Here is a 27670-nt window from a genome sequence, read left to right as displayed (position 1 = left end):
CTCGCCTTAAATTTTTGGTTTAAGGAGAAACCTTAAGCTTGTTTAAGATAGTGTTGTTTAGTTTAATTAAAGAGTTAAAAAATTATAGGAAGCTAAAACTGAGGTGTCGAAACGTATACAATAGTTTGATTATTTTTTAATTCCATTAGAGCATCTCCATCCCAGTAACTCAAATGAGTTTCTAAATAACTGTTAATCATTTTTTAGAAATTATGATATGTAAGATTTATAACTCTCATATCTCTGAAATTAAGTTTGGAATTTTTGTTAAGCCACGTCAGCAATAAATTAAAAATTAGAAGTAATTTGAGCTAATTATTTGACCATCATAGAGTTTATAAATAGTTTCTTATTTTTGTATAATTTTTAAATAAAAAATCTAATCCGTTAAAAACTCTCACAAGTCGACCGGGTAGATATAAAACCTGATCTGTTTGTATCTATGTTAATTATAAAATAATTCATATCACTAAGTAATAATATTCTTTTTACATCCGAACTGTCGAATCAGAATGCAGAGATATTAAAAGTGTATTTTAAAAAAAAAATTGACTGATGCAATCAAGGCTAAGATATTAAAAGTGTTTTTTTAAAAAAAAAAAAACTTGATTGATGCAGTCAAGGCTAAGATATTAAAAGGGAAACAGAGTAGGTCCGATGGACATCGGATCTACTTTGGTTCTAATGAGTTCACTCACCGTTGGATTGACTTTAGGATTCGCGCCAAAACTTTTGCGTCTACTTTAATATTCGTGCGCACAAATTCTGAAATAAATTAGACGGCATATCTGCCCATTGAAACCAAATTAGATCCGACGGGCATCGGACCTACACCTTTCTCTGTTAAAAGTGTCATGTGCATTCCACTCGAACTGGATTGATTGATCGAGATTATGATAGAGCACGATCCGGATCTAAAACAGAACTATTCTGTTACCTCAGACGATATGGACTCATTATAAAATGCTCAAAGTCCCTGCGGCAGTCAGCCGGAAGGTCGCGATTCGACCACGGCTTTCTTCGTTGGAAAGACGCACAAGCTTCTCTCCTTCCCCCTCTAAAAAAAGACTTCCCAAATTCGCGCCTCTAATTTTACTTCCTCTTTCGTCAATTGTTTCGCCAAATCATTTATAGTTTATACATCCCGTGCGTAGCTAGGCTTGCTACAGCCTTAAATTGCAATTCAAACCGCAGTTTCCGAATTCAAGCATTCTTTTCTCCGTCAATTTCGAGCACCGTTGTTTATGCGAAAGTCCCGTGTTTTACAATGCCTCCTTTTCTTTCCTCTTGCAAGGCCTGTATGAGGCTGTTATCTGGCAAAAATTGCGGCGTGCAATTGAAAGAAGGATTAGGGTTAGGGTTATTGCGGAGAGGAGGAGAGGTCGGAGTTAGATTGGATCGGTTCTCCCATTCTAGGGTTTTGAGTAGCCGTGTTAGAACTGGAGGTGTTGATTTTGGTAATTCGATTGGTACAACGAAGGAGATTGAACATAATGCTGGAAATTTACAAAGGAATTCTCAAATTAGGAGATTTCTTGGATGTGGAGATGGAGATGAGGGCAGTGTTCTATCAAAGACTTATGAAGAGAAGCGTGTAATTGGGTATGCGACAACTCTTTTTCCTTCTTCCAAATAGATCTTTTGGCTTGTAGATGCATTCCTGTAGGGGAAAAAACAAACAAAAAGTTATCAAATCTCGCATATTTATCCTTGAAACGCTTGTGGTACAGTTAATAGTAGGTTTTCTAGTTTTGCATTTTATGAAGAGTAAATTACAGAATAATCCCAGAAGTATCACCCTTGTTTTATTTTCAACTTTCCAATGTCTCAAAATCCCCAATCTTTTATTGTACCTTACTGATACCACTGTGCTATAATTTGAAAAATCGGATTGCGTCTTTTTCTACTAAAATGACACCAGGGGCTGAATGGCATGCACCTGAATATTCCAGGACTAGAAGGAAGCTTATAGAGTTGGCCACTGCTAATAAGGATTGTTTATGTAATACCAACATATATGATGCAATTTAAGCTCCAATACTAACATATATCATGCAAATTAATGCTCCAATAACAGGTACGCTCCTGAGCAACTGTTTGCAGTTGTAGAGGCAGTTGATTTGTATGAGGATTTTGTGCCTTGGTGCCAGCGTTCAAGAATACTTAGGCGAAATGAGGATGGATCATTTGATGCAGAATTGGAAATAGGTTTTAAACTTCTGGTTGAGAGTTATATCTCTCATGTAGAAATGGAGAAGCCCAAGTACATCAAGGTTATTTGTTCATTACATTTCTTGAGTTCATTAATTTCCAAAATTTTTGGCTAGCAATTACTCTGCCTATTTTGAGAAGGTGATTTGAGGCATTAATTTTGCTCAATTCGATCTCTAATCCCCAATGTAATTAAGCCACAAACTAACTTCACATAGACCCTTTACAAAGAAATCCAAACCAGTGCTCAAATGTCATGGCCTAAATACATATAACTACCTTACCAGTAATAAAATTGCGGCTGTTATTTGCGCAATTTTTGTCTCTTAGTTCATTGATTTATCTTTTTCTAAAAGAAGGATTAAGAATATATAAGATTAGCTTGGCTCGTATTCTAGCGGGAGCCACTCCTGTTTGGGATTTTTTTTTTCCTTTTTCTCCTGGAACTTTTTTGGATTATAATTATGAAGAAATTTTACGATAATATTTAGTGTTTCTTCAGGTTAATATTTTATTTAAGCTTTTTCTGGCTGGTTGTCATGTTTCTAAAGTTGTAAATGATTAGTCACTGTTTCTAAGACCAAAATGCTCTTAATGTGTTGTTGGAAAACTTGTTTTAAATTCAGAAGAAACCAGTTATTTGAGAGAGATTCTTTGGTCACAAAATTTTGGAAGTTGTGGTCTTCCTGGATGCCTTTTTACATGCTGTATAATTTTTATCTTGGGTTAATTTTCTATTTACCCTAAAAAAATTCTTTGGTATCCTATTTACCCTTACACTTCTATAATATTTAATATATCCCTTAATTATATTTATATTTTTTTATATTTAACCATACAGTTAATTATCAATAGTTTAAGTATTGTTAGAATTTATATTTTCCAATTATACCCTTGCTCTTAACTCTCAAATTATTTATTTCCTTCTCTCTGCACTCCGATCAACATCTTCCCTCTGGAACAAGAAGGAAGCTCAGCTACCCCTCCTTGGATTGTCTTAGAAACATTTTGCACAGGGATAATTGCTCCCAGTTTCCTCTTTCCATGGTCATGACCTTCATGTACATTTCCTTCTAGAACTTTTAGAAACGAGAAATGATCGAAGAACTCTATCCTCCTAGAAGGCTAAAATGCATATATCTTGGGATTGGGTTCTTAAATTTGAACTTAATCTCCATTTCTCTCTGTTTGTCTCTCTATCTGTTTCTCTATTTCTTTCTTTTTTTTGTCCTAGGACTATGTCTCTATGCTATGCAAAAAAAGGAGAGATATCAACTCTTAACAAGAGTGGACATTTTATTCTTTATTATTTTAACCAGAGATTTAACTATGGTTATATTCAGAATTATTGTGTAATGGGTAAAGAGGAAAGACTTTTAAGAGTTAAGAGACAAATTAGATATATTTAACTGTTTAGGGGAATATAAGATATTAGAGAAGTCGATAAGGGTATACAGAAAATTAACCTTTTTATCTTGTATGGAAGCTCGCTCATATATATATTAACTCACACACACACACACACACACATTATAATAAAGCTAATATATCTTTATGTTTTTTTTTTTATTGTTTTCAGACAACTGCATCACAGAGTAATCTTTTTGATCACCTGATAAATATATGGGAATTTAATCCGGGTCCAATTCCCGGCACATGTGACCTTCATTTCTTTGTGGATTTTAAATTTGAATCACCACTGTACCGTCAGGTAAATTTATCATTGTTATTCTCACTTTATTTTTTGTCTCTGTTGTGTTCATTTCTTACTATTACATTGTTTGCTTGTTCGTGTCGTATGTGGACCAAACATCTGGGTGTGGCATGTTATTCCAGTATCGCATAGTGCCCTGTGGTAAAATTATCCTACTTATTAGTTGGGTTCAAAACATATTAGTACATGCATTGTCTTTTTCTTTGGTTTCAAAGAATAATTACTTTTTTGGCTTAAGTTTAAAAGATAAAATATGCGAATCTAGAGTTTTCATTTTTTTTTTTTTTAAATTGGCCTGCCCATTCCTATAGTAGAATAAAAAATTGTTTCTATTAAGACCCCTTTTTGTTCAATTAAACTCCTGCCTATTATGTTTTGTTGAATTAGACCTAGCATCAGTTGCCTAATAAAATGTCTTGCAATTTTATTTCTGAACAAGTCCCTACACTTTTGGTGTCTGAAAAAGCTTTACCTGCTTTCAGACTTGAAATCGTCAAATTGGTGACACAAATTTTTGTTTGTAACTACACCTTATTCAATTCACCCTTGATTGTGTCAGCTGGCAATAGAAAGCTGTAGGGCTATTAATAAGGCTTAGAGGATCTTGTTATGAGTTACTTGCTGTAAGACTCAATTGTATCGTTGGTGTGCTTGAGGACAAAACATCACCATTCGATGAAAACCATTTAAAAGGAGCTCAATAAATAATAGAAATCGTAGGGACTTCAATACAAAACTCCATTTCTGCCTGCTGGAGTCCATCTGCCAGAGTAGTGAATTTGGGTGCCCCCCTGGTACTTCCGGAGGAGGGTACAATTACTAAATCCAGACCATTCTTTTAACTCTCGCATGAATCTCAAAACAGACTCTCTTGTTCTTTCCTAATTGTACCCTCTGGTACCTGAGAGGATCAGATTCCAGAGTAGTAACATATCACTTTGCTTCGTGATTCATAATTTATCTTATATGATTGTCTCAGTCAAAATTTATAACGACCTTATTATATTTTGCAATTTTATTATAATTAGTTTCTTTTGTTTGTATGTCTTACTTGGTTGTGGGTTTCAATGACAGGTGGCCTCAATGTTTTTTAAAGATGTTGTCTCACGGCTTGTCGGTTCCTTTGATGATCGCTGTCAAAGAATCTATGGCCCAGCGAAACCTGTTATTGAGCAAACCTATGGTAAGAGCAGCCAAAGATGATTCTCACACTTTTCTAAGCATAACAGGATCTGTATGACCAAACAGTTCATTCGCATTCTCTCTTATTTCTCTTTGTTCGATTAGTGTGGATTATATCCCACCATATTGGAACCTGACTGGATCTCATGTCCCTGGTTATTTTTTTTTTATTATTTTTTCTTAGGAGAATTGTCTTGGAATTTGGTTGGCGGGAAATTTTTTGAAGTTATTTTGTCATAGAAATAAAATATGTGCTCTGTTTATGATTGATTCAATTGGCATGTGAAAATTGGGCCTCGGAATTTTTTTTTTCTTCCTTTTGGATTCAAAGCCCGTAGGCAATAAAGGGGTAATTGTTGTCGACTAACAAAGTGTACCCAACCAACCCAAACGTAATGGAGAAAAACAGGAGTTCGGATCTCCTAAAGTAACCTAATTTTGAGTTAAATCGGACCGTCAGATTCGAAGCGGATTGACTCGGATTTGACGGTCCGGATCTAAACTCAAAAATTGGAATACTTTCGGGGAAACGAGTCTGGTTTGAAAAATCATTTGTTTCCCGCGAGCATCCTTTCTAAGATAATTATTGATATAATACTGATTAGTCAAGTGTTAAGTAAACTATTTAACGAGAATGATGATAACAAAGATGACGTCTATAAAAATTTCTCCTATAGTAATTCATTAACATTTGCTCTTAATTTTCTATATACCTCTTATTATGCACTAATATTGTTTCTAAAAAAGGAAATCATTAAAAGAAGTGGAATGGCAGCTTATGAAAAAACAGATCATATTAAACCAAAAAAATAGAGTTTGAACATGGTGGGGTTTTTGCCCAAATAGCTTTGGACAAAGTCTTATCCAAAGTCTGATCTAAACCGTTCAATTTGTATCAAAATTCATATAAATATTTAGATTCAAGGAGCCATTTAAATTTATTAGGGTTTTAATATGTTTGCACAAATCTCAATGCAAATCAGACGTTTAATCTTGACTTTAAATAAGGCTTTATTCAAAGCCCTTTAACAAAACCCAATCAGTCGAATACAGAATTAGTATACTCTTAAAAGTATTCCAAATAGTCTTTGGAATCCGAACAGTTCGACCAAAATTCAAATCAATCTAGTCCAAATTATAATTCAAAAAAATCAAGGAACCTTTTTAATAATCGTATTGATACTGTCCAAATTATGTTAGTATCGAATCATGAAATACACTCTTTTATTTTATTTTATTTTTGAACTAAAAGTTAAAGGTCAAGATACATAATTATTTCCCTTGTATTATTATTTTTTTAAATAAATTTTTAATTTAGACTTATAATAAGATCGTTGATTGACGAAACGGGTCCATAAGGTTTTCTCCTTTACTATCTCAAATTTTCAGTTTATAAAGTCGGCCGGAAAATATTGTTTGGTGTCTTTTCGGAACCAGTATTATTATGCTTTGAGATTCGTGCAGATATGATTTGAACGGTCCGGATTTTCCACAGTTCTAAACTCAAAATTTGAGATAGCTCAGGTATGCGAATTTTATGTTAACTCAAAATTCTCCCGGACCTCAATGAATTCACATCCCCTCAGTCGGCCTGAGTACAATTAAATCGGACGGTCTCTTTTGAACATAGCACGAATCTCAAAGCACAAATAATACTGCCCCTGCGCCATCCCGAGCAAGTATCGAACTCGCATCCTCTGAGATATCTCATATTTTGCGTGACTTTTTGGAAAATCTCAAACGTTCAAATATGTTCTACACGAATCTCAAAACTCAAATAATACTGGCCCCTGCCCCCATCCCCGAATAGGCACTGGACACGTCGGTCACGCAAAATATGAGATATCTCAGAGGATACACAGTCGCAAGTATCGACGTCAATGCTCTCAAGTCTCAAGTCTTAAACCTTCGTATCCAGACGAACCCATTAATCAATGAAAAGAGGTTGTGAGGTTCCATCTATTCGCTTCCGCGTCTAAATCAATGAAACGAGAAACCCTTACCTATGAACAATTTCTACGTCAATGGGCGAGCCAAGTTCTACCTTACTTGTCCCCACGCGACCTGGCCTCAGCCGCCTGTGCTTGCCGTACTCTCAGCCGCATCGCTGCGAGCGTCACCTCGCGCCGAACCGCTGACGCAGCTCGCGGCCTTGAGCGTTATCAGATCCCGTTTCTCGACAGCACCATCTCTCCTGACCCTTATTCCCACTTCATCTACACTCGTCATACCATCATTTCTTCCCCTCCTCCTCAATCGTGGGGAGGTGAAGCATCAAAAGGAATTGCGACAGATCGTGAGAGATTGCAAGGTTCGAGCTCGTGTTTTGGTGGGATTGAGGTGGGATGTGACTGTGATAGCTGTAAGGAAGGGAGATGTTCTTGCTGGAGCGGTATGGAATTGGGGGTTTTCAAAGAATGCGGAGAGAGTTGCAGATGTGGTTTGATGTGTGAGAACAGAAGAACTCAAGCAGGGATCAGAATTAGGTTAAAAATTGTTAGAAATGAGAGGAAAGGATGGGGCCTTCATGCTATTGAGGCTATAAGGAAAGGAGATTTTGTTTGTGAATATGCTGGTACAATATTTCTTCATCAGTTCCATTTTATACATATTTCTTTAGCTATGTGTATTAATGAGTAGAATTAGGGTGTTCTTAAGTTCACCAAGAGGCTTGGTGAACTCAAGTCTAAAACCCATCGAATCAGCTTTAAATGACGAATCTGAGCCGTTGAAACGTGCCTACTTTACCTGTGATGTGTGTCTACATGTAAAAAAAAAAAAAATTTGAAATTAATTTTGTACATAGTCAAGTGGTAATAAAAAAAAGTTCAAAAAATGAATGCATTAAAATTAATTTATTAACCTTCTAATTTTGTAATTTTGACCGCTTGACTTTATACTAAATTAATTCGAATGTTTAAAATTCTCACATGTAGATGCATCACTCGTAAGGTAGGCAGGTTTTAACAGTTCAGATTCGTCATTTGAAGGAGAGTTGACGTGTTTAGACTTGAGTTCACCAAGGGACTTGGTGAACTTAAGAACACCCTAGTTCTACTCTGTGTATTAAGTATGATCAATTGCCAATCTATTGAACTTTCTTATTGACCAAGCACTTATCATGTGCGCCCTCCATTATGGAATTCAAGTACTATATGAAATTAGTTTATTGATTATTTACTGCATGCCCTTGAAAAAAATTGAAGAAGAACATCCTGACATCTTATCGCATCATATCAAGGATGAAAAGGAGAGTACCCTTTATGTTTCCTGAGATATAGCGATTATGTACTATAGGGTTTGGAGGTGTACATAATGTATTCTTGTCCCTATTTCGATGTTTCGGGCCCGTATGAAACTAGTCCTGCTTATTGTCTCTTAAAATAACAATTACCATCTTTTGTAGGGGAATATCTGACAACAGAAGAAGCAAGGATTCGACTAAAGACCTATGATGAACTTTCCTCAAAAGGAAGAATTTCACCAGCTCTTCTAGTAGTGAGAGAGCACCTTCCCTCTGGTAAGGTGTGCCTAAGAATAAATATTGATGCGACCAAAATTGGAAACGTGTCACGGTTTATTAACCACTCCTGCGATGGTGGCAATCTAAAGGCAGTTTTGGTTAGAAATTCTGGGTCACTGCTTCCGAGGCTTTGTTTCTTTGCATCAATGGATATATCAGAAGATGAAGAGCTTAGTTTTAGCTATGGTGAGTCGAAAATCAAAGAAAATGGGCTTCCTTGCTTTTGTGGAAGTGCCAATTGTTTAGGTGTCCTTCCTTCAGAGGAAACTTGAGACGAACTGTATGAATTCTTCTTCTTCAAAGCCTTTATTCCCAAACAAGTTGGGGTAGGCTAGAAATGAAACCCAACCGGAATCAGCAACACGGGGACTTCCCAAGAGGTCACCCATCCTAGTACTACTTCTGTCCAATTTGTGAGGGTTTCATTTCCATAAAGAGGCTGTTTTTTTACCACTGGCTCGCCAAGCCTATCACGAACCCTTCTCCTTTTCCTGGCTTGGGATAGGCTGCTGACGAACTGTATGAATTGATTCAAATTTTTAATTCTGGTCATGTTTATGCTGACAAAACTTGAGACCGATCTGTATGAATTGATTAATATTTTTTATCATTTTGTTTCATCTCTTATTTTAAGTATGTCATGTCAAAATGATCGACTTTATATTAGATCTTTAGCATGAAGTGGCTACTTAGGACATACAATAAGAGAAAGTTGATAACTCTGGTAATAATGTTATTTGCCGGAAACATAATAGTTAGGGTATACAGTCACTGTTAATTAATTGCTTATATATTTTTTTTTATTAAAGAAGCATGTATGTATACCTCCATTTTTTTTTTACATTTGAAGCACTTGGGGGTTTTATTGTTTGTGGTGCTCCTTTTCTTTTCTATTTATGTGGTAAAGCTATCAAATTTGATTCCTCTTCTTCTTCAGACAGCTTCAGCTCTTCTGTGATGGGAAGATCAAAGGCAGGTGTCAATAAGCTAAGATTAGTTGCATTATTTGATGCAGAGGTGGTGTTTGAGTAAGACGATGGTATGAAAACAAACTTCTGAGAGTTTTGGTGGGACCCCGCCATGGCCAGTCGGCTGTGTATCAGTTGAGACTGCACAATTGAGAGCTCAGCTTGGAGCAACGTCACCTTGGTTCATATAAACAATAAGTTAGCAAAGGATAGGTAAGCTGGTAAACAGGTCCAATAAATTGAATGCGTATCCTCTGTATTAACTCAAAAGATAATTTTTGAGTTAATGATTCTCAACCGTCTGATTTTAAACGGAGCCAATCCAGTTTATGCCTATAACATAGAGATGCATTAACTCAAAAGATGGTCGAGATGCATTAACTCAAAAGATTTATTAATATTAGTGCGGATCTAGTTGGCACAAATCTTAAAACAAATTAGATGGTCGAGATGCATTAACTCAAAAGATTCCCTTTTGAGTTAATGCAGAGGATACAAATTCCAATAAATTGTGTAATGAGTCTTTATACTGCCTTTATAATTATATTGTTAGCATGCATGAACAATCACAAGCATCGGAATGAATTGTGATGATAATTTATGTAACTTCTTTAATATCAAAGTCCCTTCTGTTTCAGCCGTGATTATTACAAAACCATTTATTCTCTGATTTAAAAAGTACAGAGAAGACCTCTCTAAGTGTTTTAACCAAATGCAAGAATATATTAATTATTTTGAACAGAATGAAGATGTCATGTTATGCAAATAAAGGAACAAAGGATTCCAACTTAGAAAAGCTGTAGTCAGCTTGTGTCTCTACTTTCTTTCTCATTCAGTTGAATTACAATCCAATTAAAGGTGCATATTCAGAATATTACAAGACATATATATTATACAGAGAGAAACCTGGTGCTGGAGGGCCAGCACAGCAGCGACGCATCCATACACCGGGTCTGCTAGCCGTGCCTGTGCCTCATAGCATATTGTCATAACTGCCTCCGCTCGACGTGCTACTGGGACTCGTGCCAGCATCTTAGCCGCATTGCTGGCCCCGAACACTCTGTGCACAGATGCGAAACGGGCTGCACCTCCCTGTTCTGCCAGGAAGTGCGGAGCAAACACACAATCTGCCATGCATTTTCGCCGGAGAAACTTGCACGCGCCACATGGAGAGGAGGACCCCTTAGGGTCCATTGTCAGGTGAGAGAAGGGGAGAGAGAAAGAGTGTTTGTGGTGAAGTTGGTTTTAAGTAGAGTGATTGGGAAGATACATGCAAGACTTATGCTTCCCGCTGCTCCAGGGATTCACACCATGAGAGCTGAGCTTGGCAAAGGATGTTTGGTGTGGTGTTTTTGCTGCAGTGAATCGTATAATAGGTATATAATTCTCTCTGGTTTGTCAATGCCTAATAGCAGTTGTATCCTTTTTGGTGCAGCAGATCGTTGTTCATAGTTTAATTATAAATTTAGTTATTTACTATTATGCGCGTGTGATTTTTTTTTTTTTTCCTTTTTTTACAAAACATTATTTCTTGAGTTTAGTTTGACAAGTACATTCCAAACTTATGATCAATCAATCATTTAACCAATTCCGACACGAAATCTGACTATCATTTTTAACTATTTAATAGAAAATAATAATAAATTTTCTATACTTCGTATGTTTTCTATTTTTACATGTGTACTATTTTATAAGAACAATCATTTAATTTAAAAAACGATGAAATCTAATATAAGTTTTACTCTTCCTCGTGTGATTTTAAATTTATAACATATTGTATTTCATGGCATGTGATGGAATATCAAGTGATATCCAAATTTTACGAAAATAATACACTACTTATTTGTAAGATTGACAACGTGTCTATGAATTTTACTTAATTTACGAAAAATGTTATAAATTTTATAATGTGTTGTCCACCAATCCTATCTTTCTCAAAAACTTGTGGAAGTAGCAAAATGTTTTGTTTCATTTCCAATAGTTGAAAAGAATTCAGAGATAAATTATTCATTATTTTTTATTTTTAAAGAAAAGTCATTGAACAATAGCATTATGATCGATAACATAAATTTAACAAAAATAAAGATTAGAAATATTATAATTATAACAGCGGATAAAATATTTATAGTAGAGCACGGGCTTTTTAAATAGGGAAAATTTCCCTAAATATTTATTAGTAGAGGAACATTTTTTATACAAATTAATTTAAGATTAGATTTTTCTTAAAATCATATTTTTTTTCTTAAACTTTTGCAGAGGCTGCGAAGTTGTGAGGAAAAATCGAACTCTCGACTTTTAGGTAACCAACAATTATAAGACTTATTTCCTAGTCCTTAAAATAAAATATTAATTATAACAATGTTAGTTTGTATTTTACTAGTAACTTACATGGTTACCAAAATGATTGATAGCCACATATGCCATAATTAAAAGAGGGGGAAATATTCTTGTCATTCATAATTTGTAGTGAATCACGTATTAAATATATTTTGCAATTTCAAATTTAAACATGAAATCTATATAAATTTCTATCAAATATAAAGTCTGAATAATATTAATTACAAATGTCCCGATTATCTCACTCCTCTGTCATGCCACAGCGAAATAATATATTTTGTTATGTGATTCCTCTGACAAAACAAATCATATAATTTTCGATTTTAATTTTTCAATTGGCAGCCGCTGTCAAATTTTCAAAAAAAAAGAAGTTAAAAAAATCAACATTTACAATTTAACCACATCATTGTATTTTTGCAAATTCTTAATACTAATTAAAACTAAAACAAAATCAAAATGCCACGATCTTCTACGTAAGTATAGAGAAAACAATATAGATCATATCTAACTGTTTTATTTTGATATTTAAGTTTTAAATTTTAAATTATTTTAATTTATAAAAAAATGAAAACAAGGCTCCTTTTTTATTTCACAAGAGAAAATTTAAATTTGTAATCTATAAATCATAGCTCAATTAAATGATAGAAAAAAAAATGCAATAGCTGGCCAACAGAACTACAGAACTTAAAAATACCTCCAAAAAAAATTGAAAATTGCACCTTTTTTTCCTCAGTAGACTATTTATTAACCATCGGATCAGATCCCCACCGATAGACGAGTACGCATCGTCTGCATTAACGCAAAAGAGCATCTTTTGAGTTGATGCATCTCGGCCGTCTGATTTTAATCGGAGCCAATCCGGTCACAGCCTACAATTCAGGGTTCCTTTAATATTAGTGCGGATCTAGTGAGCACGAATCTTGAAGGTAATCGAACGGTCCAGATGCATAAACTCAAAAGATTCTTTTTTGAGTTAATGCAGAGGATGCGGGGTCTTTTTTAAGAGCATCTTTTGAGTTGATGCATCTCGAACGTCTGATTTTAATCGGAGCCAATCTGGTCACATCCTATAATTCAGGGTCCCTTTAATATTAGTGCGGATCTAGTCAGCACGAATCTTCAAGCGAATCGGACAGTTCAGATGCATAGACTCAAAAGATTCTTGTTTGAGTTAATGCAGAGGATACGAGTTCTGAACGCATCTGGCCATCTCCTTCCTCCTCAATTACCGAAACAAAACTTCGCTACCCCCAAATCTCTCTTGCGAATTGCGATCATTAATCCCAGCCTCCTTTGAAGAATCGCTAAAAGATCAGATCTGAAGAATCAGTTAGTCACAGATAAGCTACAAGGAAGAATCGGCGTAATTGGCACGGTGAGTCTCTCAGATCAAGCGTTTCTCACCCAAAACGCGTCCAGTCTGTTCTCAAATTCACCATATGACCGGATCGTGGGCTGTTAGTAGATTTTTTAAACCATGGTAGCAACAATTGATTATTGCTTGGTACGATAGAAGATCCTAATTTTAAGTAAGCCAATGCTCCTTCTTTGGTCGTGAGAACAGCTAAATTTTGAACTGAATCTCTTTAGTTATTGTTATCTCCCTGGGAAATGCATTTTTATTTTTTATTTTGTTGATTATATTAACATTCTTTCAGTTTTGAATTTTAGTGATATTCTATGTTTCTGTTTCTATTACCTCAATCATGCAGGTGCTGTAATATCTCTTGCCAATTTCTTCTCTAGAGAGGAAAAAAATAAAGAAAAAATGGTGAAGCTGACAATGATAGCACGTGTCACTGATGGCCTACCATTGGCTGAAGGTTTGGATGATGGCCGCGACCTAAAAGATGCAGATTTCTATAAACAACAAGCCAAGCTTTTGTTCAAGAATCTTTCTAAGGGGCAAAATGATGCTTCCAGGATGTCTATTGAAACCGGTCCCTACTTTTTTCAGTAATGTTTTGCTCTTAGCCTTTCAATTCATTTTATTTATATTACTTTTAGCCCGGTATTGTGATAGGCGTGGCGAGCCAATGTAAAATACAGCCTTTTTATGGAAATGAAACCCTCATGGAGGTTTTGTGACTCTGGTTGGGTTTCATTACTAGCATACCCAAAATTGTTTGGAACTAACTTCTTTCTTGTTGTTGTTGTACTTTTAGCCCGGTCTTGTCTGATTGAGATTTTGGTTTTCTGATAATAATGTGGTATATGGGACTAAAATCCCATGATCAGTATAGTATGAATTTTTTAATGGACCATCACTGTATTTGATTTGTTTTCTGGTGCAAATTAGTGCTTTTGTTGCTTCCTTTTACATACTTCTACCGAACTGATGAGCATTTACTTTTGTCCTTGACTTGACAGTTATATAATTGAAGGGCGTGTATGCTATCTTACAATGTGCGACCGCTCTTATCCAAAGAAGCTTGCCTTTCAGTACCTGGAGGATCTCAAAAATGAATTTGAGAAAGTAAATGGCAGTCAGATAGAAACCGCAGCAAGGCCATATGCCTTCATTAAGTTCGGTAATTTATTAGGAAAACAAAACTCTACTTACTGTTTCATTACTAGATTTTTACACATTAAACCAAATTTTCACTTGCTTGTTGAAAAGTTAGATGCATTCTAATTGCTTTTTTGCATTATTTCTTAGTCAAGGCTATTTTAGATTTTTTTAAATGTAAGGAATAAATCCATCCAAACTGGTACTGAACCTGTGAGGTTTTGCTTCCACTTATGAGCATATACCGGCTAAAATTGCTACCCTTCGCATTTTACTTTGTAATTTTGTTCTCTTCTTTCTTGCTTTTGTGAAGATACCTTTATACAGAAGACAAGGAAGCTGTATTTGGATACAAGAACACAGAGGAATATGGCAAAGTTGAATGATGAACTTTATGAAGTTCACCAAATTATGACCCGTAACGTGCAAGAAGTTCTTGGAGTTGGTGAAAAACTAGATCGTGAGTTGATCTCTTCCCTGTAAAATAAGCAGTAATACATTTGGTACATGAAATTTCTTTTATGCAATTTGTCACTAGTAGCCATCCCTTTTGAGAACTTCTTAAATCCCAGTGAGAGGAAAAATGCTCTTTTATTCAAGGTGCAAATATATTTTTAAAAACGTTCTTTTGTTGAAGGTGCATATATATTTTTAAGCTGTAGATTTATTTGATTGATTATAGATGCGTTACTTTGTTCTAAGCTATTTTTAAGCTAATAAGAGGTTGTTTTCATGCAAATTCCTTTTATTCCATATATCTTTTACATCTGTTTTAATTTCATGTACGCATCATGTCTAAGATTTTAACTTTATATAAAAATTGTTTCCAGAGGTGAGTGAAATGTCAAGTAGGCTGACATCAGAATCTCGCATATATGCTGACAAGGCTAAGGATCTCAACAGACAGGTGAGTTCTCGTGTAGTAAAGAAGTGTTCTGTCACTAGTATCTTTTATACAAGTGAAAAAAGTATCCCGTCTTCTGTGGAAACTTCAAATTGTATGAGATATTACCCTTTGAAATAACAAATATCAGGTATATTTCCACAAATTTTTGTGAAATGTCGCAAATATCCTAAAAAAACTTTGGAAATTGTACCTGCACAGCTTGCTAAAATTTTCTTTGACAAATTATGGAGGGCAAATGGAACACTTCTGAAAAAAGATGAGTAGGAGGTGCATGGTAGATATATCCCTAGCAGCTTTGTAGTTTGACCTTTGATTTGGTGATTTGAGCTTCCAAAATTCACATCTTAAGTGTCAATCAATTAACCTTTTGATTTCTCATATACCTGATTCTGGAAGATGCTAAATTCCGTCTACTGTTACCATAATATAGATTTAACTCTTCTCCTTTACTTGTTTTCATGTAGGCATTGATCAGGAAGTGGGCCCCCGTGGCAATCGTGCTAGGGGTGGTCATGATTCTCTTCTGGTTAAAAGCCAAGATTTGGTGATCGATCTTTCTTCCCCCGGGCAGCATCAATGACGGACTTTAAAATTTAGATCTCGAATGCTTGTTGGTGCTTTTCATTGGCAGTAATGAGGTGTTTTTGCTCGTAGATTCAGTATTATATTCTCTTCTCATTTTGAGAAATGAAGATTCTTTTGTTATAGTTTACTGTATTGAGTTCATCTAATTAGACTCGTCCCAATATGAACAGTTGAACCCATTGGAATTTTGGTGCTTTATTAATGGTAAATTGTGATCATATATAGAGGCGGTATCAATAACAAATTTCTTTGACAGCCACAGGACGGTCAAAATGATTATTAGAATAAAAAAAAATAATATTATAGATATCAGATGAAGTTAGTATGTTAAGTATAATTTAAAAAATTGATAATTTCGATGTAGTATGTTTAGTATAATTTAAAAATTGATTAGTTGTCATCGATCAGTTTGAAAATTTAGAAGCTTCTTATTGACACGTGTTAGTGTCTAGTGACCAAATAATTTTTATATGACAATAAATTTTAGCGACAATTATCTACGTATAGATAAATAACTATTTATGATTTCATTTTTGTTTAATTTGACGATTATCGCCTTATCGGTTGTGACCATTATATATTACTCAGAAGTTCGGATGTTAATAATGAGATGTAAAGTCAACTCGAGTTGAACTATATAGAAAACTCTAAACCCTAAATCGTAAACTATTAGACAGCTGTCTCCTCCAATGATATAGTATGAACAGCTGGAACCTTTTTGAGTGCTTTTTAAAAAGCACTCCGGATCTGCAACAACTATCAATGGCTGTCTCCTCAAATAACTAAAGAAACTCAACTGCCAAGCTGCTCAAGCGTCAAGCCCAATATTTCTCAAGCTGGGACGGGACCGATTATTATTATTATTTTTTTTTTCAGCTTAGCGAAATTTGTAGTTTAGATTAGCGATGATTAATCCGGACGGAAATGTTTGTACCGTCTGTGTCGTTTTACCTATATTTCGATTTCACCTTAAAACAACATCCTTTTCCGATATTTTTTGGTTTTATTTTCGATTAAGAGTAATGAATTCACATCCCTTCTTACCTGGCCGAGTACAATTAAATCGGACGAATCTCAAAGCACAAATAATACCGCCCCCTCCATCCTGAACAGGCACCGGCTGATATTAAATCTGGGCCGTCCGTTTTAATTTTTTTGAGTCAGGTACCTGGGAGGATACGGATCCAAGACTAATGGTGTTATGATGTAGTATAAATTTTGATGTGCAGTTGGTTACTTCTGCATTTATTACTCCCAGCACACATCTGCATGATCGTGGAGAGAGAATTCAAAACTTGATTGTCATGCAAAAACTACTGATGCAAAAAGATCGGTCATTTTTTGCATGACTAAAGAATATTCTACTTGTAATTTTCTTTTGAGAGCGGCAGCCAGAGGCAACGAGTTCCTCGTGTGTTCATAGTTCGTACATTCATGAAAGAAGCTCCGGATTCGTTCGCCGTATCGACGAATTACGGAAGGAACCAGTCAAGCCAGTCAAAAATTTTCAACCGTCCGATTTGGATTTTATAGTTCTAATTAAAAATTTTAGTGACGGTCCAGATTCCGAGACCAGTGAGAGTATTCCTCTGAAGTAGCTCAATATTTGAATTTATATCCGGACCAATCCGGCCCGAGTTAGAATTCGGAGACTTTAATATTCGTGTCAGAACAAATCTGACGGTCCAGATCTAAACGTAAAATTTGAGTTACTTTAGGTGATATGAATTCACTCGGAGAAACCCCTTCGTATTTTTTTGTTCCCTTCGAAAAGTTTAAATGACCGGTAAACCTCAGTAGCTCTTCTCCTCTCGACTTGCGAGATAAAAAAGGGATCCGTATCCGCTGTTTTTCTTCTAGAAAAGGCAAGAAAAGAGAGAATAGCTGGGGGAGAGCAGAGATTTGAAGAGCACCGATCTCATTCCATAAAAAAAAAAAACGAGTTAAGGAGACTGTGACTGTGATCATTTAGCTCTGTAGTTGACACCATGAACAAGACGATATTACAGGAACTTTGCCAGAAACGGCGGTGGGAACTGCCGCAGTACACAAACCGGAGGGTGGAGACCGGCCGCGAACCCCGCTTCGTCGCCACTGTGACAGTTAACGGCTTGGTGTTCGAATCGCCGGACGCCGAGTCTATTTCAGTCAAGGAAGCGCAAAACAAGGCCGCTACGGTCGCCTTTGAAGCACTTTCCGCCTCTCCAGCGGTCGACGCTGTCCCCTCGCCGCTTCTGCTTCCGGCGGTTGAGTCTCTCTCGCCTCGATCATCAACCACCGGTGAGATGAGAGCGTACGATTTTGTTATACTTCTAATTCTTTTATTTGCAGTGCTGTGGGAATAATAGATCGGAGTTGGAGTTCAACGAATTGGAATAATTTGTTTTTGTTGTTTTGTTGGGAAAGTGTAACTTCGTTCTGAATTGGGGATTTCTAATATTGATTAAGAGGATTGAAATCTGAAGTTGGTAAAGAAATAACTTTAAACACATTCCCAATTTCAGTAGCATTGGATACAAATTGGTATGAAGTATGAACTAACAAGATGCAAAGTGTTTCAATATAAAGATGACAATAAAAATGTGTACAGCAAACCTCCCAATTTATCAAAGTTTGTAAAAAAATTGGGGTTCAACATGCAAAACGTCATAATTTGTTTGCAATTGTATTCTGACACACTAAAAAATAATTCTCTAGTTTAGTATATGATATAGTTGTGTCTTTTCAGCATTTTTTTATTTGTTTTGTTTTGAAAATGAATTAAGGTAAAATATACTGTCAAAAGGAAACAAATTTTTGTAATTGACTATTTGAGGTTCATAAGAGAGATGAGAGAGGTATGCAATAAAATTACTAGAGAAATGCTTTTTAGTTGTGTTTGTTTCAAACTTACAAGGGCTAAGAAGAGATTTTCCCGAGTATTATCTTAGGGCTGAAACGAAAAGAGGGAAAACATAGCAAAATGAGATAGGATAGTGGATGGTCGTTATATCTAGTGTTTCTTTTTTTAAAATGTTTACCGGTATGTATATTTTTCTCGGTAAAAAGGATAATGCTTCTTAGAGTGCAGTGTGGTGTGCCGACGGTGAGTGAGATGTGTTACCAGATAAGCATGACTTGGACAATGAAGCATTATATGCTATCTATAGGATAAGGCCATTTTCCAACCTTATTCTTGCTGAGTAATACCTTTTGTTTTTTATAAAATATGAAATTAATTATTGAATGTGCTGTGCACCTTTTCTGCATAAGTTAATTTCATTAGTGCTGAATGGTCTATAATTTACTTTCAAAACAGTCATTGGTCTTCTCCGTTTTCATTTTTGTATTAAATTACAGTCTTGCAGTTTTTATGTTATTTTATTGAGTTATTTATGTTAAACTGTACATTACTTTCTATAGAGAGCAATGCAACTTACAAGAGCCAGCTCCTGGTTTATGCACAAAGGAGAAGTAAACAGCTACCAGAATATACTACTGTACGTGTCGGCTCACCTCATGCACCTCAATTCAAGGCTGCTGTTGTAATTGATGGGCTAACTTTTGAGTGCCCACACTTTTTTAAAACGGTGAGAGAGGCTGAGCATGCGGCAGCTGAGGTTGCGCTGGCAAATTTGCCAAAAGAGGAAAGTTCCCCACATAATTTACAGGTTTGTTTTATATTGGATTTGGCTAAAATTCCAATTGTTTTGCTAACTTTGCAAATTGGAGACTTTATTTTAAATATATTTGGAAACACCAGATCTCAAGCTTGCACTAACAGTCACTATTGATATATTTGCAAACAAAACGGAACAATTTGTTGAGCCAATAAGGTCTAGGGATATATTTATTCATTTTTCACTTGGATTTATCGTTGGTCCTAAAATGAAAATAACCTAGACATGTTGGTCTTTCTGTTACCCAGATATGCCTCTAAAGCCTCCGTATCTATATCTGATACAGTATCATATACCATTAGCACGTAATAATATCAAATATGCCAACATGGCATATGCATTAAAATAAACTATTTTGACCGAGTGTGTGGATACGCGTATCCACACATGGACATCTGCAGAAACACAGCCTCAGGGAATTTCCTTCTGCTGAGAGTGAGTTTCCAGTAAGGGGACCTTGTTTTATATAAGAGAGAGAGAGCGCTTCATTCTTTTTCTTGGGGACTTGTGGGACAAAGCGACTGATGGTATTATGGTAAAAACCGGACTACCTTTTAACCAGAAAATGGAGGGTCACACGGCACACTGCATGGTCACGTGGTGCAAGTAATGTAACGTGTATAGAAAAAATTAAACCCATGCCTATCTATATATTAATAATCAATGATTCTTTTCTACGCAGTGCACTGTCACATGGCACATGCACATGTCCTCATAAAACCAGACTTTTCTTTCTCTATTTTATTTTTTGTAGAAAAACAAGTAACAGACAGGTTGATTAACTTAAATATTTCATGTGTAAGAAACAATGAGTACGATATGCGTGTTCCTAAAACAAATAAAAAAAATTGGAAATTATGTGTACAAGTATAAAAGTTGATAAAATAATATTTACCAAAAACGTATCTTATTTTAAGTTTTAAAAAAAATGGTGTATCATCGTATCATTATCACATTGGATACAATATCCATACCCATATCCGTGCAACATCTATTGGTATTTACCATTTGTTGGAAGTGCAAGAAATATTGGATGCTATTGCAATGCACCAAATTTTTTGGTATATTTCTCAGACTGTCCCAAGTATAAATATTATCTGTCAAGTTCCTGTTATTCCTCCAATCTGTTCTTGACTGTGGTTAGTGACCAAGATATTTCCTGATTCAATTGTATTATTTCCTTCTGTGTTGCACGGATATGCATACAGGTATCACAGTTGATTTGGATATGACAACAATTTCCAAAATCTCAAGATATGATATTTTTTATATATTTTGTTTTCTTAGAGAGCTGTGAATACATGTGTTGAAGATTAAGCCACAGAAAATCTGGCCATGAATATCTTGTGAAATCTGACCGGAATTGGGAACTTCTTGCGTTGGATAGTGGGTCTAATACTATTCTTTCATTAGTGGGCTCATCAGTAGCCTGTGCTGAAAACAAAGTATTCAAAAAAATTTGGGTGGGAGTGAAGAAACAAGTGTACCTCACTGAAACCAGAAGTAAAAAAAATATTCAAGTATAAATACACCCAGTGAGGGTATCAGATACTCTTGGCAGTATCCTTCTCATCATTTTTTCTAAAAGAATAAAATAAATCCAATGGCTTCGATTTCTTCTCTGAAACCCTGGCAGTATTTTCCTTATCTAGTATTCCAACAATTAAGAATTTTTGTTTCATTAACTTATTATTTTTATTGTTTTTCTCCAGGATGAGTTGACGGTCCCATATAAGACCCTTCTACAAGAGTATACGCAGAAAAGTAAACAACTCCTTCCAGTTTACACAACTGTCAAGGACCCTGATAGTTCACTGATTCTCTTTTTATCAACGGTGGAAGTATGTGGTAGGACATTTATAGGAGTTGCTGCCAAGACCAAGAAACAAGCCGAGGCGAGTGCTGCTAAAGTCGCTTTCGATCATTTCAATGAGCGTAAGTGACATTAAATGAAGAAAAATAAATATTTGTGTGCAAAAAGTCGATCTTCATCTGTATCCTTGCAAAATTAGAAATATTGGAAGATGTTGGAGATTATTTTGGAGAGTGCATAAGATAAGGGGTATGTGATACTTTTGTGAGTGTAGAAGTTATACCTTGTCTGAAAGATTCATAAAAATCCTCTTTATTAGATTCATGCTCCTCTTTGTATTGCTCTATTATGCCATATTGTTGCTAACATTGAGGTGGCATAAATTTGTTTCAGGAAAACAAAGTCCAGGTTCTTCTTGTGGTTCAGCGAATCTTCCCATGAATGACGCACATAGTTCTTGTTCCCCTAATATGAAAACAAAGCTTACTGTTCCACCTGTTTCTCTGTCTCCACCCATTCTGACAAAAGATCAAGTTCTACCTGGTAATTGTCATGGTTTTCTGAGTTTAATTACACGTAGCAAGGTACACACATGTCCAATGAGCAATTCAACAACTAATATGCATGGTTAAGGTATTGACTGTAGTTGGTTTGTGAAATTTCCAAAGTAAAAATAAATAGGTATGCATGTGCAGAAGCACTGTTATTTGAAAACACAAGCACAAATAAAATCAATTTGTAGCAACTAAGGCCAAAAGCAGGTCATTGCCAACTAGGTATCAAACAGTTTTGCACATACTACATGCTGGAGCAGTAACCAAGAAAAGATTGGAATAAATTTGCATAACAGCAAGCCGATAGATAAAGATAAATAAACAACGATTAACTTTTAAATTATTGTTGTAATCAGGAAATCAAACATCAGCTGCCCAAGAATCCGAGCCACTTCTTGCCAATCCTAAAAGTGAACAAATGGAGGTCACCAAAGACTGCAACTTGGATCCTGCTGCTCAGTCAAACCTGGGACTGACCACTGACTCAGTCTCCTCTGAGGAGCCCGTGTTGGCAGCAACCAAGGACAATGGTAACGAAGGGATCGAACAACCACTGCTGTGCAACAAAATCCAAGTGTACCCCCACAATCCTGGTTCAGCAGTCCCACCTGGTGCAATCTCTCTCCCTTTTAGTGACAAGACATGGGTGGCTGTCAGCTTAGATTTCCTGTAACATGGTAGGTTGAAATATTGTTTCTTTGCTTATTATACTATCTGCTCAAATACCTGGTATGAGCTCTAGTAATGACTGATGGCCTTGTGAAAAAACTGTCTATGAACTTGCGTTTGTTTTTTTTTTTTTTTTGAGGTGAAAAAACTGTCTGTGACGGATTATAAAATGATTTAGTGGAATTAAAAATAATTTATCAGCAATATAATAAAGAAGAGAAATTTTAGAAAAAATATATTTGATTCAACTACTCTCCATGTCATATCATTTTCTCCTTATATAACATATTACATCCAATAGATATCATTTTCTCCTTATATAACATATTACATGCAATATTGGGAATATTATAACATTAATTGCAACATAGAAAAATATACAAACATAAATATTATAGAAATCATAAATTACTTGGGCAATGGAAAAGGCTATTAATACTATCTTGGAAATGCAAAGACTATTAATACTATCTTGGAAATGCAACTCATTATAACATCTTGGAAACATCTTCAAGTGGGTCCCCTCTTCATTAGCAGCAAAACATTTCAACAAATTTTTGGATCAGGATTATCGGTTGAAATGAAATGATACAGAAAAACATAATACACATTATTTTTTTTTGGAGGAGGGTTAAAATGCACCCTTCCTTTTGTGCTCTAACGTGCACTCTCTCCTCATATCTTCATTTTCAAAGTTCAAATAGTCGATTCGAACCTTCCAACGTGTTCTTCATATTAAAATGTGCTTGGAGACCAAATTTTACATTTTTTGAAATTTTTTTACTATTTTTTCAGAATTTTTGAAAATCATCACTTTCAAATTTAGTATATGAACTACATCATTTTTTGAGTGATTAAGGGTGCATTTAGTATATAAACTACATCATTTATTTTACTTTCAAATTTGTCTAAATTCATCATTTTTACTTTCAATTGAATTTATTTTCATTTTTTGTGCCTTCATCATGCCTCTATTTTTAAAAACTATAATAACTCAAAATTTAAATCTTAAAATTTAAAATAAAATTGTTAGATATGAACTACATCATTTTATCTATGCACGTGTAAAAAATTATGGCATTTCAACTTTGTTTTGGTTGTCATCTTAAGCTTGTAAAAATATATACTAATATGAATAATTTTTAGACGTTGATTTTTCAACTTATTAATTCATATAAAAGCAGAATCAAAATATGATAATTTTTTATTGATACATAAAAAAAATAATATAGATTACATCTAACGATTTTATTTTGATATTTAAGTTACAAATTTTGAATTATATAAGTTTTTAAAAGTAAAAATATGATAGAAGAAAAATAAAATAAAGACATTTGAACTATCCTCGAGAGTCGAGATATATATATAATTTTGAGCAAAGACACTCATTCCTTTATGGTTGGTGGCGGTTTCTAAGTGGTAATGATAGTCTCCAGTACGTATTGAACAACTGCTGCTGTTCTTTTCCGAGGAAAGTGGTCCCACGGGGTCGTTCGTTCATTGCTTCATTATGCCTCAACAGCTAACAGGAAATGCCAAAATGGAGTCGTACAGTACACGACAGAATGGAGAGGAGACAGAGTCGCTGACTGCGCTTGACACTTGGCGCTCAAAGACCGAGCTTGGTGACGAACACTAATCAACAGGTGGCAGAGTAACGGCTCTATATATTCTGTTTGACCGTAATTACCTACTCTCACCGCACCGAATTCGTATCCTCTGAGATATCTCAAACTTTGCGTGACTTTATGGAAAATTCCGACCGTTTAAATACGTTCTGCGCGAATCTCAAAGCACACATAATACTGAGTTACTGACCCCCTACATCACTCCGAATAGGCACCGGACATGTCGGTCACGCAAAAGTTGAGATTTCTCAGAGGATACGCACCCCACCGCACCGGATCCATATCCACCCAGGTACTTGACTCAACACAATTGAAATGGACGGCCCAGATTTACTCTCAGCCAGTCCTTACTCGGGATGACAGAGGGAGCAGTATTATTTGTGCTTTGAGATTCGTGCCAAGTTAGAAAGACAATTTTGGATCATCCGATTCAATTGTACTGAGTCCGTAACCTGAGAGGATGTGAATTCACTCTCACCTCCCCTTAAATTTCCCACTTGAAGTTGAAGCGTCCGAGCTCTCCAAGTAAATCTCTCTCTGGAGTTCTCATCTCGCCATTGGAAAGGTATATTGATCTTTACTTTCACATTCATTTTTTTTTAAAAGCTTGGCAGATGCTGCCTGTTCAAGATGATCTTAATTAGAGCATCTACATCCTAACAACATAAGTGAGCTTTTAAATATTTGTTAACAACTTTTTATAAATTAAGATCTCTAAATTTTTTTTAACTCTTATATCTCTGAAATTGATTTTAAATTTTCTATTAAGCTACATCAGTAATAAATTAAAAAGAAGAAATAATTTGAGCAAGTCATTTAGCCAGCATAAAGTTTATAAACAGTTTCTTAATAATAAATTTTCTTGCATAATTTCTAAATAAGAAACTCTTCCACATTTCTAAAACTGAATTAGAAATTACCACATCAGATTAGAAACTCTTATAATACCAGAGATGCAGATGCTCTTACACACACTCACTCACTCTCTAGCTCTTCTTCACCTCTGTTTTTTTTCGAGATAGGTTTAATTTTAAAATTCAACTGATCTCTATAAGAACTTCAAGGTACGGAATTCGCCCTTTAAGTTTTAGCAAATCTACCCTCATTCTTTAAAAATAACTACTTAATCTTTATGTCAAAAAAAATGGTAATTTGGTCACTTTTTACAACAATTTTCTAGATCATATATATATTTTTTTATTGCATAATTTCTGGTGTAGCCAGAAAAAAAGACCGCTTGTTTAGAGAGATCAAGACACGAGCACTTATACGTCTGTTCTAACTGGGTATGATAAAAGCTAGGGAAAATTAGTTCTATGCCACCCCAAAATACTTAAATTAGAAAAATGCCACCTCAAACTTTCTCTTTTGCTAAATGCCATCCCAAATCACATTTATTAAGAAAAATGCCACAAATACTATATTAATCTATAATTTTAACTTAACAATTTACAGTATACATGAACGGACGGAAATAGCCTTGATCTTCATCTCTTCTAACGCGAGGTATTTGCTGAGTTTCCTCTGTTTTTTTTTTCTAAACACTAATGAAACCTGGTTCATTATTCTCCATCTTCCCGTCTCCCACTTTTCTTTCTCGCACCAAAAACAAAGGAGAAACTCACCTTCGCATGGTCACAGTCCACTGGCGGTGCTCTCCTCTTCACTTTATCCCTGCTCGATCCCACCAGTGGTTCTCTCCTCGTGCCTACTCCGAGACACCCCTTCAAATCTCCTCTCTTAGCGTTGCCTTCTCCACCGACACCCACTCCTCTCCTTCTCCAGCGACAATCGCCAAGACTAGGGATTCTGTAAGCTCTCTCCCTTAGAAGTTGTTCTCTCTAATTTTCTTAGAATTCGTACCAAAAACTTCTAATTTCGGAATGGTTTGCTAAAATTTTGTTGAAATTGGTTTGATATTTAATCTTACGTTTCTGGTAGTTGGTGGTTGGTGGTGCTCAATTTAGACTAGTGTTCAATTTTTACTGATGTTGAAGATTTCTTCTTTTCATGTTGCTGATTAGACCATATTATTTAGCTAACTTTTTTGTTGATTCAAATTAAAATTGTCATTAATTTAACCTAATGATGTATTAACTATTCTCAAGAACAAGTTTTGTAACTAACAAGCAACTCTCCATTCTTCCGTTTTCTCAATTTTCACCAAATTCCAGATTCTTTGATCTCCAATCAACTCAATTTGAGTTCGATTAGCTGCTGGAATCTAAGATCATAGCATATACACAGACTCAAAGATTATTGGACAGATTCAAAGTTTATTCAAGAGGGAAGATATATGAGTGAAAGTCAGTGGGATTCAATGTTTATTCAAATATAAGAGGGCAGATATATGAGGGCAGATATAATGGCCGAATGGATCATTCAGGAAGCCAAGCTGTGGAACAAGTACTGTAGGGGTAATGGTACCGGCCGAGTTGTCACTGCTACAGCGACTGGTACCAACGGAGTTGTCACTGGTACATGAATAACAGGTGCTATCTTGTTGGAAGTTTTATTTCCTGTTTTTTGAGGGGTCTAAGGTGATATGAGGTGTTTCTTGTAAACGGTTGTAATTAGACCCGTTAAGCTTTTAATATAGTCCTGGCAGTGAAGACGAAGAGAGGAGACAGTATGGCGGAGACGAAGAGAGGAGACGAACAGAATTCCCCAAATGTATATAATCGGACCCACTAAGGTTTAGGTTGAGGGTATTTTTGGAATATATGAAAATACTACTCAAAATACAACATATTTTGTTTATTTTTTTATTACAAATATATAATAATTTGTGTATTGTGGCATTTTTCTTAATAAATGTGATTTGGGGTGGCATTTAGCAAAAAAGAAAATTTGGAGTGGCATTTTTCTAATTTAAGCATTTTGGGGTGGCATGGAACCAATTTTCCCTAAAAGCTATGTTGCTGCACCAAAAACTAAAGTCTTAACTCAAGTATAAATTAAATACAATAGTTATTAGTATATTTCATAAGATACACTAGTACAATGGCAAAGGGTTTTAGGTCCGAACCAAATGAAAATGGGTTCGAAACATGCAAGGAGCAAACAATTTGGGAATTCAAATCTAGCGTGTCGGGCGCAAATCGTTGCAAATTAACCTGGCATATCGATCGGGGTGTATCGAGGTGTATCGAAGACCGTATCAGGAGGTATAGGATATGCTACATAAGTCGATTTCGTTTATGTATCGGGCGTGTATCGAAGATCATATCGGGAGATATAGAATACACTACATAAGTCGATATCAGATACGTACGTATCAGTATCATATCGAGCGTGCACCGCTATCCGATACGTGTCCGCTACAGATACAAATCCTATATTAAAGTATCAAAATAACATAGAATAAAAGTTATCAGCAAGATCCAAAGTCTAGTAGTTTTTCTACAAACA

The 27670-nt window shown here is 35.4% G+C and overlaps 4 protein-coding genes across 8 annotated transcripts; all 4 read left to right on the top strand.

Moving 5' to 3' along the window:
* Nucleotides 1-883: 883 nt before the first annotated feature.
* Nucleotides 884-5316, top strand: LOC144569488 (Polyketide cyclase / dehydrase and lipid transport protein). Of its 2 annotated transcripts, XM_078319861.1 has the most exons (4): nucleotides 884-1602; nucleotides 2078-2273; nucleotides 3791-3922; nucleotides 5000-5316. In XM_078319861.1, exons 1-4 carry the CDS (start codon nucleotides 1268-1270, stop codon nucleotides 5126-5128), a joined length of 792 nt encoding a protein of 263 aa, XP_078175987.1. In that variant the 5' UTR covers nucleotides 884-1267; the 3' UTR covers nucleotides 5129-5316. The 2 variants fall into 2 exon arrangements, with proteins under 2 accessions (XP_078175987.1, XP_078175988.1); XM_078319862.1 differs by lacking the exon at nucleotides 3791-3922 and having other exon boundaries at nucleotides 984-1602.
* A 1708-nt stretch (nucleotides 5317-7024) lies between these two features.
* Nucleotides 7025-11080, top strand: SDG20 (SET domain protein 20). 3 transcript variants are annotated; one of them, XR_013516036.1, is made up of 4 exons: nucleotides 7025-7682; nucleotides 8514-8816; nucleotides 9568-9811; nucleotides 10497-11080. XR_013516036.1 is itself a non-coding variant. In XM_078319582.1 (3 exons), the coding sequence occupies exons 1-3, from the start codon at nucleotides 7091-7093 to the stop codon at nucleotides 9660-9662; spliced, it is 912 nt and encodes a 303-aa protein (XP_078175708.1). In that variant the 5' UTR covers nucleotides 7025-7090; the 3' UTR covers nucleotides 9663-9811. The 3 variants fall into 3 exon arrangements, 2 of the variants coding, with proteins under 2 accessions (XP_078175708.1, XP_078175707.1); XM_078319582.1 differs by lacking the exon at nucleotides 10497-11080 and having other exon boundaries at nucleotides 9646-9811; XM_078319581.1 differs by lacking the exon at nucleotides 10497-11080 and having other exon boundaries at nucleotides 8514-8910; nucleotides 9568-9671.
* Nucleotides 11081-13127: 2047 nt separating this feature from the next.
* Nucleotides 13128-16191, top strand: SEC22 (Synaptobrevin family protein). 2 transcript variants are annotated; one of them, XM_078319583.1, is made up of 6 exons: nucleotides 13128-13310; nucleotides 13648-13891; nucleotides 14306-14466; nucleotides 14758-14904; nucleotides 15275-15351; nucleotides 15816-16191. In XM_078319583.1, exons 2-6 carry the CDS (start codon nucleotides 13704-13706, stop codon nucleotides 15897-15899), a joined length of 657 nt encoding a protein of 218 aa, XP_078175709.1. In that variant the 5' UTR covers nucleotides 13128-13310; nucleotides 13648-13703; the 3' UTR covers nucleotides 15900-16191. The 2 variants fall into 2 exon arrangements, with proteins under 2 accessions (XP_078175709.1, XP_078175710.1); XM_078319584.1 differs by having other exon boundaries at nucleotides 13135-13464.
* A 1609-nt stretch (nucleotides 16192-17800) lies between these two features.
* On the top strand, nucleotides 17801-22761 carry LOC144569301 (double-stranded RNA-binding protein 1-like). The gene is made up of 5 exons (XM_078319580.1): nucleotides 17801-18216; nucleotides 19339-19586; nucleotides 21308-21530; nucleotides 21802-21951; nucleotides 22319-22761. Exons 1-5 carry the CDS (start codon nucleotides 17925-17927, stop codon nucleotides 22633-22635), a joined length of 1230 nt encoding a protein of 409 aa, XP_078175706.1. The 5' UTR covers nucleotides 17801-17924; the 3' UTR covers nucleotides 22636-22761.
* Nucleotides 22762-27670: the final 4909 nt, after the last annotated feature.

This window comes from Carex rostrata, chromosome 18 (genome assembly GCF_964058835.1).
Source record: "Carex rostrata chromosome 18, lpCarRost1.2, whole genome shotgun sequence".
NCBI classification, from domain to species: domain Eukaryota; kingdom Viridiplantae; phylum Streptophyta; class Magnoliopsida; order Poales; family Cyperaceae; genus Carex; species Carex rostrata.
The sequence above is the reverse complement of the archived record's forward strand: the minus strand, read 5'-3'. Positions and strand labels throughout refer to the sequence as shown.